Source organism: Mirounga angustirostris, unplaced genomic scaffold (genome assembly GCF_029215605.1).
Source record: "Mirounga angustirostris isolate CCGP_5_RB_7025 unplaced genomic scaffold, mMirAng1.0.hap1 SCAF_17, whole genome shotgun sequence".
NCBI lineage: Eukaryota > Metazoa > Chordata > Mammalia > Carnivora > Phocidae > Mirounga > Mirounga angustirostris.
This window is the reverse complement of record NW_026991725.1, coordinates 4578340-4592371: the sequence shown is the minus strand read 5'-3', so window position 1 is coordinate 4592371 and position 14032 is coordinate 4578340. Positions and strand designations below refer to the sequence as shown.

The window sequence follows — 14032 nt, the reverse complement described above, 5'->3', positions numbered from 1 at the left end:
CAGACAGAAAGGAAGAAATGAGGTAAGCAGAGGACAAAAGTTTTCTACCCCCCTTTTCAGAGAAAGCTATTCCTACATTTATCCAAAAAAAAGCAGTTATTATCCAAGAGTGAACACAACTGTAGTGTAGTAAAAAGATTGTGAGCCAGACACAGTTGGATTCCTATCCTTATTTACTAGCTTTAAGAATTCAAGCAGGGGGCACCTGGGTGGCTCAGTCGTTAGGTGTCTGCCTTCGGCTCAGGTCATGGTCCCAGGGTCCTGGGATCAAGCCCCTCATCGGCTCCCTGCTCAGCGGGAAGCCTGCTTCTCCCTCCCCCACTCCCCGTTTGTGTTCCCTCTCTCGCTGTGTCTCTCTGTCAAATCAATAAATAAAATCTTTAAAAAAAAAAAAAAAGAATCCAGGCAGTTACTCAACCTTCATGTTCTGCATTGGTAATACTGTAATACCTATGCTACATCTGTGAAGATTAAAGGAGCTAAGAGCTATAATACACCATCTAGTATTTAGCAGACAGTGAATATTGTCTACCCTTACTCTTTTTTCTCAACTGCAGTAACAGATCCAGAGTAAAACATTTTACTGGCTATTTATTAAGCTGAATTCCTTGAGGGTCTTTAGCCATAATTAGTTAAAAATCTAGTAAAAGTGAGGTGCTAGGAGAGAAATGAAAATAGAGAAAAAGTAAAAAAAGTAAAGCTCTTAGGGGCACCTGGTTGGCTCAGAGATGGTTAAGCATCTGCCTTCGGCTCAGGTCATGATCCCAGGGTCCTGGGATCGAGCCCTGCATCGGGCTCCCTGCTCAGTGGGGGGCCTGCTTCTCTCCCTCCCTCTGCTTCTCCCCCTACTCATGTTCTCTCTCTCTCTCTGTATGTCTGTGTCTTGAATGAATAAAAAAAAAACTTAAAAAATAAATTAAAAAAATAAATAAATAAAATAAAATAAAAAAGTAAAGCTCTTAAAAGGGCCCACACCAAAGGCTCCCAGCATCTCTATTTTTTTTTTTTAAGATTTTATTTATTTGACAGAGAGAGAAATAGCGACAGCAGGAACACAAGCAGGGGGAGTGGGAGAGGGAGAAGCAGGCTTCCCCTTGAGCAGGGAGCCCGATGCGGGACTCGATCCCAGGAAGCTGGGATCATGACCTAAGCGGAAGGCAGACGCTTAACGACTGGGCCACCTGGGCGCCCCTCCCAGCATCTCTAGAGTGACAGCACTGACTCGTGTCAGACTCAAGGATCAATGAGATTATGAAATAGCACACCTAATAAATGACAACACTGGTGACTAATAATGAAATTCTTTATCATTTTAGAGAAAGGAGAAAAGTCACACATCAATAATCCATGATGCCAAGCTTCTGATGAGTAAAAATTTCCCAATTAAGAGGAATATCTCCCTCAGTTTCTGTTTTATCATTATGAATAAAAATATCTGCTCCTTCACCAGCAAGTCCTGTACTCAAAAAGAACTGACCCAAACTCTGGGAGAACAACCAATTCAAGTGTGAAGGGCTGAAGCTTCCAAACACAGCCACTGTTTTCTGTCATGCGTCTTCATCTCAGTGCTGACATGGCCACTGCCCAGGGAACCTGGGGCAGGGACCCCAAGGTGGAGCAGATGTCATGAACACTGTGTGGTGACATGGGTCACAGCTTCCAGACTCATAGCTCTGCGTGATGAGCTTCTGCCTTTAACAACTCACTGGGCTTCATGAAGATGCCTTCCATGGCTTTCCAGTAGTTGTTCTGGCTTGGCTGGGCCATGCCATGTACCTCCTTTTGCCCACTAATGGGTCGACCATATTGTTCTCCCGTGACAGACAGCAGAACTTCGGTGGAAGAATGCTTGAACCGCACCTCACCATCCCTCACCCAGTAGGGCCCATTACAGAGCACCGTCCAGTCATCCAGATAATCGCCTTCACCTTCCTCACCAAAAGCACTCACTTCCTAAAAGACACAAATGGTAGCGATATTAGCATGACTGACACACAGGCTTGGAAGGGAGAGGGAAGCAACAGAAGAAAAATAAGGCTACCTAAGAGTAAAAAATAAGAGGCTTTCCAGTGTTGTTTAAAAATAAACTGTGGGAAAAACATTTTAAAAATTAAAATAAAAAAAAGAAACTGTGAAAAAAGAAAGACACAAAGTACATGAAATCAGTTGCCCTAGGATTATGTTCCAAACATTTACTTTGCAAGTAATCCTGTATTGGCTTTATATTTTCTATTACAGCCTTACTGTTGTTATTTGACTTTAAATATTCCTGCCTCATTCCCTTAACTACATTTTAACCGACCCAGTGAGCAACAGAAGTTGAAAGGGGGGCGATGGGCTCTGGAAACTGGCAGACCTTGAATCTCTGCTCCATTCCATTCCTTCCTGTGTAACTCCTTCATTTTCTCCTCTAAAAACTCATGACAGGGGTGCCTGGGTGGCTCAGTCGATTAAGCATCTGCCTTGGGCTCGGGTCGTGGTCTCCAGGTCCTGGGATCGAGCCCCATGTTGGCTTCCCGGCTCAGCGGAGAGTCTGCTTCTCCCTCTCCCTCTGCCGCTCTCCCTGTTTGTTCTCTCTCTCTCTCAAATGAATAAATAAAATCTTAAAAAAAAAAAAAAACAACTCATGACAGTATCACCTTATAGAATAATTGTGAGAACTAAATGAAATAGAGTAAATAATAGCAGAGTTCTTCCACTTCTCTTCTAATCCCATTCCTCTTAAGGCCAAATATTCAGAGTTTCTATTGCAATAAAAAAGTTAATGGGATGCCTCGGTGGCTGAGTTGGTTAAGTGTCTGCCTTTGGCTCAGGTCATGATCCCAGGGTCCTGGGATCGAGACCCGCATCGGGCTCCTTGCTGAGCAGTAGCCTGCTTCTCCCTCTCCCTCTGCCTGCCACTCCCCCTGCTTGTGCTCTCTCCCTCTGACAAATAAATAAAAAAACCTTAAAAAAAAAAAAAAAGGTGGAAAGTCATTAAAAAAAAAGTTACTGATTATTTCAGAAATTTATAAAAACATGCTAAGCTATGTAATTTTAGATTAAAAGCATTCATTTGTAAATAGAGTCTGTAAGACTAAAGGCAAAAGGAACAATTAATTAACAATCCTACTATACTTGTAAAGTTTTTTTTTCTTTTTTTTTAATTTTACCTATTTATTTGACACAGAGAGAGACAGTGAAAGAGAAGGAACACAAGCAGGGGGAGTGGAAGAGGGAGAAGCAGGCTTCCCACCAAGCAGGGAGCCCGACGTGGGGCTCGATCCCAGGATGCTGGGATCATGACCTGAGCCGAAGGCAGACGGCTAATGACTGAGCCACCCAGGCGTCCCTATACTTGTAAAGTTTTGAGTGCAACTTTTGTTGATTGTGTATTTGTTTATTGCTGTGTATTTTTTTTTTTTTTTAAGTAGGCTTTAGGCCCAGCATGGAGCCCAACACGGGCTTGAACTCATGACCCTGAGATCAAGGCCTGAGCTGAGATCAAGAGTCAGACACTTGGGGCACCTGAGTGGCTGTCAGTTAAGTGTCTGCCTTCGGCTCAGGTCATGATCCCAGGGTCCTGGGATGGAGTCCTGTGTCAGGCTCCCTCCAGGGAGCCTGCTTCTCCCTGGCCCTCTGCCTGCTGCTCGCCCTGCTTGTGCACTGTTAAATAAATAAATAAAATCTTAAAAAAAAAAAGCATCTGACTTTGCTGGGGTCTTAATCTTGGGGTCCTGGTATCAAGCCCTGCATCAGGCTCCACGCTCAGCAGTGAGTCTGCTTCTCCCTCTCCCTCTACCCCAACCCCTGCTCGTGCTCTCTCTCTCACATAAATTTCTTTTTTTTTTTTAAATGCTGATGCTATAACATCTTTTTTTTCTTTTTTTTTAAGATTTTATTTATTTATTTATTTGACAGAGAGAGACAGCGAGAGAGGGAACACAAGCGGGGGAGTGGGAGAGGGAGAAGCAGGCTTCCCGCAGAGCAGAGAGCCCGATGCGGGGCTCGATCCCAGGACCCTGGGATCATGACCTGAGCCGAAGGCAGACGCCCAACGACTGAGCCACCTAGGCGCCCCTCACACAAATTTCTTAAAAAAAAGTCATTTAACCAACCAAACCACCCAGGCGCCCCACAATTCTATACTTGTATATGGAACTGAACAAGTAAATAGATGACAGTGGTGGAAACCAGGTATCTGTGTGGAAATTTACAAATAAGTAAAGGAAGGAGGCTAGAATGATCTAAATGGTAATGGATTATAGTTGGAGACATCAATAGGAATTCATGTTTAACGTAATACAGATACAGATGTTATACATAAAAATACTCATAGTTATGTCTATATATACATATACATCCTTCTTTGTTCTGTCAGGTGAGAAGGCCTAAAAGAGACAACACCCCAGCAGCAACAAGCTCATGTAAGGGCTAAGATCATGGTTTCTAATATCATTCTCCAAAAAAAGGAAACAGAACTCCTTGGAGAAATAGCTGATTCTAGGACTGGGGCAAGAAATATACAAGATGAGCCTAGAGTATCTTTCAGTGCCAGAAAGAAAGGAAGGGTTAACACACACACATACACAAAAATGGGAATATGTCAAATGGACACAGGAGACAAGTAAAAGAGCTCCCAATGGCCAAAGTTGGAACAACTTGAGCAACAAAATAAAGGCAGTGGTATGGGATCATAACTCAAAGTATAAAATATTCATGAATCCATACTGATATGAATAAATGATTAAATAAATAAGTAAAGGAGAGACAAATACCCATGCAGAAAAATTCCAAATAAATTTTTTAGCTAATCTATCTAAAGGAGGGGGAGCATAACTCTGCATTCCTTAAGTGGGGGCTATGCATAATGACTTACTTCCAAAAACACAATATAGAAAGGTGGGGGGGCGGTGAGATGAAAAGAATAGCTTTATAGGATGGGCGCCTGGGTGGCTCAGATGGTTAAGCGTCTGCCTTCGGCTCAGGTCATGATCCCAGGGTCCTGGTATCGAGCCCCGCATCGGGCTCCCTACTTGGCGGGGAGCCTGCTTCTCCCTCTCCCTCTACTGTTCCCCCTGCTTGTGCTCTCTCACTCTATCAAATAAATAAATAAAATCTTTAAAAAAAAAAAAATAGCTTTATAGGAGAAACATCACAAACACTATTTCAGTAGTTATGAATCATGTAGATAGTATGTACCTGTGACATGATGTGATAAAAATGGCACTTTACCCCTGTGGCCTTCCTCCTAAAAACATTTCTAAGTCTGATCTAATCATGACAAAAACATCAGACAAATCCTAATGGAGGAGCACCCTATAGTATACTTGACCAGCATTCCTCAAAACAGTGATATTTACAATATCACTGACTATACTCCCTATGCCCTACCTTTTATCCCTGTGACTTATTCGTTGCATAACTGGAAGCCTGTAATCTCCCACTCCCCTTCACCCATTCTGCCCATCTCCCCACACCCTTCCTCTCTGACAACCATCAGTTTGTTCTCTGCATTTATAGGTCTGATTCTGCTTTTTGTTTGTTCATTTGTTTTCTTATATTCCACATATAAGTGAAATCATATGATATCCGTCTTTCTCTGCATTTCATTTAGCCTAATACCCTTTAGGTCCACCCACGTTGCCACAAATAGCAAGAATTCATTCTTTTTTATGGCTGAGTAATATTCTATCATGTATATATGTATACACTATATCTTCTTCACCCATTCATCTATTTTTTTTTTTTTTTAAGATTTTATTTATTTGACAGAAAGAGACACAGCGAGAGAGGGAACACAAGCAAGGGGAGTGGGAGAGGGAGAAGCAGGCTTCCCATGGAGCAGGGAGCCCAATACAGGGCTTGATCCCAGGACCCTGAGATCATGACCTGAGCCGAAGGCAGACGCTTAATGACTGAGCCAACCAGGCAACCCCCCATTCATCTACTGATGTACACTTGGTTTGCTTCTGTATCTTGGCTATTGTAAATAATGCTGCAATAAACACAGGGGTACACATCTTTCCAAATTAGTGTCTTCTTTTTTTTAAGAATTTATTCATTTGACAGAGAGAGACACAGCCAGAGAGGGAACACAAGCAGGGGGAGAGGGAGAAGCAGGCTTCCTGCAGAGCAAGGACCCCGGGATCATGACCTGAGCTGAAGGCAGATGCTTAACAACTGAGCCACCCAGGCGCCCCTGTTTTCATTTTCTTTAGGTAAATACACAATAGTGGAATTACTGGATCATATGATATTTCTATTTTTAATTTTTTGAGGAACCTCCATACTGTTTTCCAAAGTGGCTACACCAATTTACATTCCCAACAACTGTGCACGAGGGTTCCCTTTTCTCCACATTCTCACCAACACATGTTATTTCTTATTTTTTGATTATAACCATTCTGTCAGGTATAAGGTGATATCTTTACTATGGTTTTGATTCACATTTCCCCGATGATTAGTGATGTTGAGTTCTTTTCATGTGTCAACATTGGGTTTCTTTACTGTAGAATTTATCAAGATGACTTATGATATGCTTCTACCTATTTTATCTTTTCTCATTTCTTGATTTCATCTAGATGTAAAGTCTCTATTTTGCCCAGAAACAATTTCCTTCACACTTATGAGACAAAGCCAGTTCTCCATGTCTGCACAAAAAAGAACAACTACACCTAGAAAAGAAAGGGCTAAGAACCAAGATATTAGACAACTCAACTGAGTAATGCACAGGGCACGAGTGATCCACAGGATGCCACCTCACCTGGTTTCCAGAAAGAGGTGAGGTGAAGTGGTGACTATGGAGATTTCGGCCAGTGTTGACATGTGTCAGCCGGATGGGTTGGCCACATTTGATGGGGGTTCCTCTCTCACACACTGTAGCCGTCTTCCCCCGTATCCTCCAGTAACTATTGCTGTCGTCCACAGAGGTTACACCTGTAACTGACTGCTGCCCACTACCTGCAGTCCAAAAAAAAAAAAGAAAAGAAAAGAGTGAGCTCAACCTAATCCCCCTCTTTCCTAAGGCCAATAATGTGCCCTGTATTATAAACCTTTTTTTTTTTTTTTTTAGATTTTATTTATTTGACAGAGAGAGAGATACAGCGGGAGAGGGAACACAAGCAGCGGGAGTGGGAGAGGGAGAAGCAGGCTTCCCGCGGAGCAGGGAGCCCGATGAGGGGCTCGATCCCAGGACCCTGGGATCATGACCTAAGCCGAAGGCAGACACTTAACGACGGAGCCACCAAGGCGCCCCGATGTGCCCTGTATTATAAAACAGGTTTGGAGGAGTGGAGAGGAAACCCTATGCTTGATATTTCTTTGTCTACAACATTATAAAAATACACAAAAAATACTAAATAGGTTTATATAGTATTGTTATCTGATAAATTATACTTAAATGTGTGATAGAAAACTCTTAAAGAATTTGCATCAAACAGAACTAAATAAATAAACTTACGTTCATTTTTCTGAAACACAAGTATTATGTACCTATATACAATAACCTGGATAGCCCCTAAAATATGTCAGTACATGTACATATATATACAAGTATTATATACCTATAGACAATAACTTGGGTAGCCCCTAGTATATGTCACATAACTGAAACATGTTTAATATTATTCAATGTTCACTATGCATGACAATCAAAACATCTGTCACATTTCACAACAGAGACCAGCTTTTGCTGTCAACTTTAATCCAAGCAATCACTGCAGCTCCCGAATTCCCCCATGAGTGATCAATAGGTTATAAAAGTATTCATAAGTCCTCTAAATTTGGTTAATACTGCCTAAAGAGGTACAGTTATGGTTAAAAGGTACCAGGTTAAACACATAGCTGCAGGCTTAAAAAGAAGAAGGAAAATATACATCTAATAATTGCTAGCCAGCTAATGTGTACTGAGCACTTTCTAAATGTCAGATACCAGGGCGCCTGGGTGGCTCTGTTGTTAAGCGTCTGCCTTCAGTTCAGGTCATGATCCCAGAGTCCTGGGATCGAGCCCCGCATCAGGCTCCCTGCTTGGCGGGAGGCCTGCTTCTTCCTCTCCCACTCCCCCTGCTTGTGTTCCTGCTCTTGCCATCTCTCTCTGTCAAATAAATAAAATCTTTAAAAAATAAATAAATAAATGTCCGATACCAAATCAAACCTTTTACCTGAATATTCTTATTTGATAACATGCGTATATTCTCTAAGGTAGGTATTACTGTTATCATCATCCCCAATTTACACTGGAGTCTCAGAAAAGCTAAATAGTACACCCCAGGTCACACAGCACCAAGACACAGTGCTGGGGTTTGAACTTAGATGGCCCTACTCTAGAACTCACACTCTTAACCACTCTACCACATGGCCTCCCAAGAAACTATTTTCTGTCAAGTTATATCAGAGACCACTCTCATATAAACTCCAGGGATATTCTCTTCCCTAAGCCTTCATCTACTACTCAATTCTTTAAATGCACTCAAGACACTTTCCTAGTTACTCTCGCCTGTTCCTCCTAGCTTTGCCTTCAGTCATTGCCATGCTTCACTAAACCACAGTCTATACTTTGTGCCTTCTAGCTTTTCAGGTTCTGTTCAACCCTTCACTTCCTCTCCCATCATTCAGAGATCAGACAGGATGGAGTGCGTTCAGGGTGGTATGGCTGTAGACTCCTCTCCCACCCTTAAACCTTGGGATTACCCAGAGTTCTATCCTTATCCATTCTTAAATACTTATTGGAGATCAGAACAAAAGCATCTATACATGCTTCAACAGGTTTTTCAAGTGATTCAAATCGACACCAGATTGAGAACCACAGTGCATCCTGCGCAATCTCACTCTCCCCATATCTTTAACTCCCCCCCAACCCCCACCCAGTACCATGATGTACTTAACTCTACCTCAGGCTCCGCACAGACTGAATCTGGTTCTCAAATCTGGCTGACCATTAGAAGCACCTGAAGAATTTTTCAAATCTACAGATTCCTATTGTCAGGCCTCTCTCCCACATTCTGATTTAGTAGAGCCAAACTAGGAAACTAGATCAAATTAAAAAGTAGTGAGCTGGACACACAGCAAGTGTTCACTGACTGGCTGCTAGGATCATAAAACATACCAACAATGACAACTCAGTCCTTTCCTAGTCTAACTAGTCAGACACATTTTGAGAATCATGAACCGTAGACTAGCCCCCATCCTCTCTTACTTGATAACATCATCAGTCATCCAAGATAGAAATCTAGCAATCATCTTAGATGCATCTCACATCTCACCAACTGAACTTTTTTCTCTTTGTCAGTTTTTGTTTTCCTGTAACTTGGTGACTGGCTATTATATCTCCTCTATCTAGAATATTAGGGACGTAATAAGAGTTTATTAAATCTAGGGGCGCCTGGGTGGCTCAGTCGGTTAAGCATCTGCCTTCGGCTCCGGTCGTGGTCCTGGGGTCCTGGGATCGAGCCCCGCATCGGGCTCCCTACTCTGCCAAAAGCCTGCTTCTCCCTCTTCTACTCCCCCTGCTTGTTCCCTCTCTCGCTGTGTCTCTGTCAAATAAATAAATAAAACCTTTAAAAAAAAAAAGTTTATTAAATCTGTACTGAATGAATCCACAAATAATTGCTAAATTATAAATGAATCCAAATCAAGCATTTTAATATCCTATGTTAAAAAGCCCTCTAAATTTCCTCTCCAATTCCACTGAGTGCTTTAAATTCTTCACAAGAAAAGTGTGAGTAAAAAGAGGCCAAAGGAAAAGGGTTGAAAAGCAAGCTTAAGATGCAAAACAGCTAGAACAGAAAGATATAGTCAAACAGTGAGGTCTTGGAGTTCAAGACTTCAGAGGTACAGCACTTACTGTAATTTTCTACATGTCTGTCTCTCCCGCACTGAGTAGTGCCAGCCTGGAGTAGCTGAAAGCAGGCTTTGAAACTGGACAGATTTGGTTCGAACCCCGTCTCTGTCATTCACTAGCTGCAAGGCTCTGAGCATGCGATTTATTTGAGTTTGTTTCCTCATCTGTAAAATGAGGATAACAATCGTCTCTACCTCGTAGGAATGTTATAAATCCAAAAGAGTATATGTGTAATGTGCCCGATACGTAGCTCACCAGATAGAAGCTGATATTACGCCCAATTCTCCGATTCTCCGCCTCTAGACCTCAGGAACCGCCCCCGGGCTCCCCTAACCTTCCCAGACCACACCCCTCAGATTTTCTCTTGGCCCCGCCCCCTCCGGAGCTTACCAGGCCCTCCCAGCCCACCCGAACCCGGGTGGCAGTACCTGACCCATAGCGCACGTCGTGCGAGTGCAGTCGCACGTTGTGGCGCGTATTGAGTAGCTTCACCACAGAGCCGCACGTAACGACAGCCAGATTGGACGCTTCCACAGCACTCCACAAACCCCCCAACAACAGTAGGGACACCACAGCCATCCTAGCTGTAGCGCAGAGCCCTTATCTTCGAAGGAAACTCGGCCCCTCCCCGGAAGCGGAAGCTGCAGGCGGAACCACAGAGAGGAGGAAATGAGGAAGCCCTAAGTCTAGTCTTTATGGTTCCTTTGGCTAGAGCGGCCCTAGGAAGCCACTAGTCTTGACGCTTCCGATCCCCAAGCTCTGTTCCCAAGTCTCTGTGACACTTACCTTCCTGAACCGCTTCGGCCAGTTTTCGCGCCCTCCTAAACGAAGCCCCGAGAGCCGGGTGGGAGAAGAGAACAAGGAATGGCCCGCCCACTCCCAGTGACAGGGAGCCGGAAGTGACGTAGCACGTTGACGCAGCAGCGGCGGCGGTGGCGGCGGAGGGGCCATACGGTGGGTCCGTACTATCCCTTCCCAGTCTCGGTTCGACGACTCCATTTTCCTCGGTGGGGGTTTAGCGTTCCGGAGTAGCGGCGGGCTTCAGGCAGGTAAAGTTCGAACTGGAAAGCGTGTTTCTCGAATGGGTCAGGTGAGGAACCAGGCTCCTAGGGCCTGGTCCCGAAAGGGAAGAGGTACTGGGGAGCCGTATGCGGGAAGAAGGGGGCCCCCCCCGGCCTTCCCTGGTCTATAAGGGAAAAGGAGAAGGAAACCGGAGTAGTTGCCTAGAGTCTCAGAGCTTTTCCCAGCCCTATGCTACCCGGAACCCGTGAATTGGGCGCCGTGTTGTATCAACAGGCTTCCTGGGATTCCGTCCTCTCGAAAGCTTGTGAAAATTGGGCCACGCCAAAGGATTTGGGAATGGAAGGGGCTTGGGGCTTCTGAGTCAGGATCAGGTGATCAAATTTTTTGTTCTGGGGATGTTAAACCTACGGATCTTTCAGCAGCTAGGCCATCAGGCTAGAGGGCGATGCCAAATACCATCTTTTTCCGTATTGTTGAAAATAAAATTAGAACTTTTTATAGATGGTTGCATCCATCAACCGCCCACCGCAAACCTCAGAATGGGCTATTGAGTCAAAACTTCATTATCTTCCAGTTTCTGCCTTTCTCTTCAGGCAGTCCCTTGAACCAGCTGGAGCAGTTCGTTTCTCTTGGTTGTTTCAAGAAGTGATACTTATATTTCTTTAATAAGAGGCCTAAGCTCTCTGAAAATACATCCTTGGAAATTCACTGTAATATCAGAAGTAGCAAGGGAGTATTGAGTTACACCGCTGCTATTAATGAACATGGAGAATGTAAACAGTTTGGAATTTGATTAATTTCTTCTAGAAAAAAAGCTTACTTGCACTGTTTATTTGGAAGGTACCGGTTCTAAAGTCTTCACTGTATTGATTACAAAAGTATGATTGCTCCCTCATCACCTGAATTTAGAGCCCTTTTCCATCACTTGTGTCCCCTCAACCAGTGCAAATACATTCTTCTTTAGATTGCTTCTATGGCTACTAGATTAGATTAGCGCAGTTACTCCCTAAGAGGTTTAAACCTTATTAAGAGATTAATCACGTCTAGAAGTGGTGCAATCTAGAGAGGCTGTCGCGTTTCACAGTTCTCCCTCAATAGACCTTCGCCAGAAGGGAAGCCCACGTAGTATACTGGAAACAAATGGTCTTTGGAGGCAAATAAATTTGCCCTTGCTCCTATGTTCTTGGTCTCAATAAATGGCACTGTGATAAGGATCCTGTGTAAAATCCTTGGATTCTTCCTCTCCATTATTCCCTGATAAAATCAATCACCCAATCCTACCTCTCCATAAAAATCTTTTCCCATCACATACAAATTATGTTCTGGTAACCTCCCTCATCCCCCTCCAACTATCATCCTACTTTTTTTATTTCCGTTCACAGCCAGATTTCTATCTGTGTCAACTTTCTCAAATTTTATTCATTTTTCAGGCTCTACTAGTCTGGTTTCTCTTCTGACCACTTGGTTGAAGTTTCTCTGGTCAAGGTTACTAATGATTTCTTTATTGCCAGATCTCATGGATACTTTGTTCTTACCTTCCTCAATCCCTGGAATATGCAACACAGTTTACTCCTGTCTTGAAACTCTCTTGTCTTGGGGCTCCTGGGTGGCTCAGTCAGTAAGCATCTGCCTTCAGTTCAGGTCATGATCCCAGGGTCCTGGGATAGAGCCCCACATCAGGATCCCTACTAAATGGGGTGTCTTGCTTCTTCCTCTCCCTCCCACTTGCTCTCTCTCAAATACATAAATAAAATATTAAAAAAAAAAAAAACGACGACGAAGAAGAAACTCTCTTCTCTTGGTTTCATTAACACTTAGCTCCTGGATTGTCTCCATTTTTCTGGTTGCTCCTTCTCAGTGTCCTTTGCTAGCCACTTTTGCTCCCTACCTAGGGTCTAAATGTTGAATTTCCTTCAGAGTTTAATCTTGGGCTCTCTGCATACTTCCTTTAGATGATCCAGTCTCCGTGGCTTTAATTACCATCTGAAAGGTGGCAACTGTCAAGTTCAAATCTCTAGCCCTGCCTCCTCTATGTTCAAGAATCGTACACAGAGGGGCGCCTGGGTGACTCAGTCGTTAAGCGTTTGCCCTCAGCTCAGGTCATGATCCCAGGGTCCTGCTCAGCAGGAAGTCTGCTTCTCCCTCCCCCCCTGCTTGTGTTCCCTCTCTCACTGTGTCTCTCTCTGTCAAATAAATAAAATCTTAAAAAAAAAAAAGAATTTTATACAGAATGCCTATTTAATAGCTCCATTTGGATGTTTCTTAGACATCCCAAATCTAACATAACAAAAAGAACATTTTGGTTTTCCCATCACTCCAAACCTGATCTTCCCTCTCTAAGACGTACTCTCATCCACGTGGTTACCAAAGCCAGACCTCTGGGGATCATCTTGGATTCTTTGCCTTTACTACCCTCCTTCCCAAGTTTGGTAAGTCCTGTCACTTCTTCCAAAATATGTTTCAAATCTGTTTTCTGTTCTCTATCTCCGCTTTTACCACCCTATTCCAAACCACCATCATCTTTTGCCTGGGCTACAACAGGGGTATCCTCAGTTTTCCCTGTTTCCACCCAGGTCTCCCTGCTTAAAGCACTCCAGTGGTTTTCCGTGGCTTTCAGAGCCCCACTTGAGCAGGCCCCTCCTCTTTTTCCCATTCTGCTGCCTTCACCATTCTCTGGTCACATTGGTCTTAGGACATTGCCTACCATATGCCAAGTTCTTCCCCACCTTTTCTACCAGGAACCTCTTCCTACCCATTGTTGACATCTCAGCCTAAAGTCACCCTCTCAGAGGTGAGGGTATTTATTTCCTTCCTAGTACTTATAGCAAGGTTTCTTTTGTTTGTGGTTTGTCTCCTACACCAGAATGTAGATATCCTAGGAAGAAGGACTTTGTTTTTTTCTACGTGCCTGACAGGTAGTAGGCACTCATTAAATAAATCTTCTTTGAATTAGCAAGTAAACTAAGTTCAGTTTAAAACCCTGCAGGGGCTTCCCAGCACCTTTTAGAGTCCAAAATCTTTAACTTACCCTATCAAGATCCTTATGACTTCACTCCAACTCCATTATGAACCCTCCTCCCTCTCTCTAGTCAAGCTGGCCCTCACTGGCCCTGCCACTGGCCTTGGGCCTTGTGCTGGAAGTGCTCTCCTCCAACACTACCGCTCCTTGCATGACCACCAAAGAAGGCA

The 14032-nt window shown here is 43.7% G+C and overlaps 2 protein-coding genes across 6 annotated transcripts in view; one reads left to right on the top strand and one right to left on the bottom strand.

The window, feature by feature from the left end:
• Positions 1–1285: 1285 nt before the first annotated feature.
• SDF2 (stromal cell derived factor 2) lies at positions 1286–10459 on the bottom strand. Of its 2 annotated transcripts, none has more exons than XM_045889491.3 (3): positions 10249–10459; positions 6701–6942; positions 1286–1953 (listed from the first exon to the last, which is right to left on the bottom strand). In XM_045889491.3, the coding sequence occupies exons 1-3, from the start codon at positions 10397–10399 to the stop codon at positions 1666–1668; spliced, it is 681 nt and encodes a 226-aa protein (XP_045745447.1). In that variant the 5' UTR covers positions 10400–10459; the 3' UTR covers positions 1286–1665. The 2 variants fall into 2 exon arrangements, with proteins under 2 accessions (XP_045745447.1, XP_045745449.1); XM_045889493.2 differs by having other exon boundaries at positions 6746–6942; positions 10249–10456.
• Positions 10460–10584: 125 nt separating this feature from the next.
• SUPT6H (SPT6 homolog, histone chaperone and transcription elongation factor) overlaps positions 10585–14032 on the top strand; it is a 32214-nt gene continuing 28766 nt past the window's right edge. The window contains exon 1 of one of the 4 annotated variants that reach the window (XM_064582928.1): positions 10585–10869. The gene's annotated coding sequence lies outside the window, so the exon portion shown is untranslated. The remainder of the gene's footprint in view (positions 10870–14032) is intronic. The other 3 variants (XM_064582927.1, XM_064582926.1, XM_045889489.3) reach the window with 3 other exon arrangements.

Bases quoted from the DNA above. Each gene is read 5' to 3' on its own strand.
- SDF2 (XM_045889491.3), bottom strand. From the start codon at position 10,399: ATGGCTGTGGTGTCCCTACTGTTGTTGGGGGGTTTGTGGAGTGCTGTG. The intron at 6,943-10,248 runs GTACTGCCACCC...TTTGGACTGCAG, and splicing joins CGACGTGCGCTATGGGTCAG to GTAGTGGGCAGCAGTCAGTT. The intron at 1,954-6,700 runs GTTGAGTTGTCT...TGTGTCTTTTAG, and splicing joins CGTGCCCTGTGCATTACTCA to GAAGTGAGTGCTTTTGGTGA.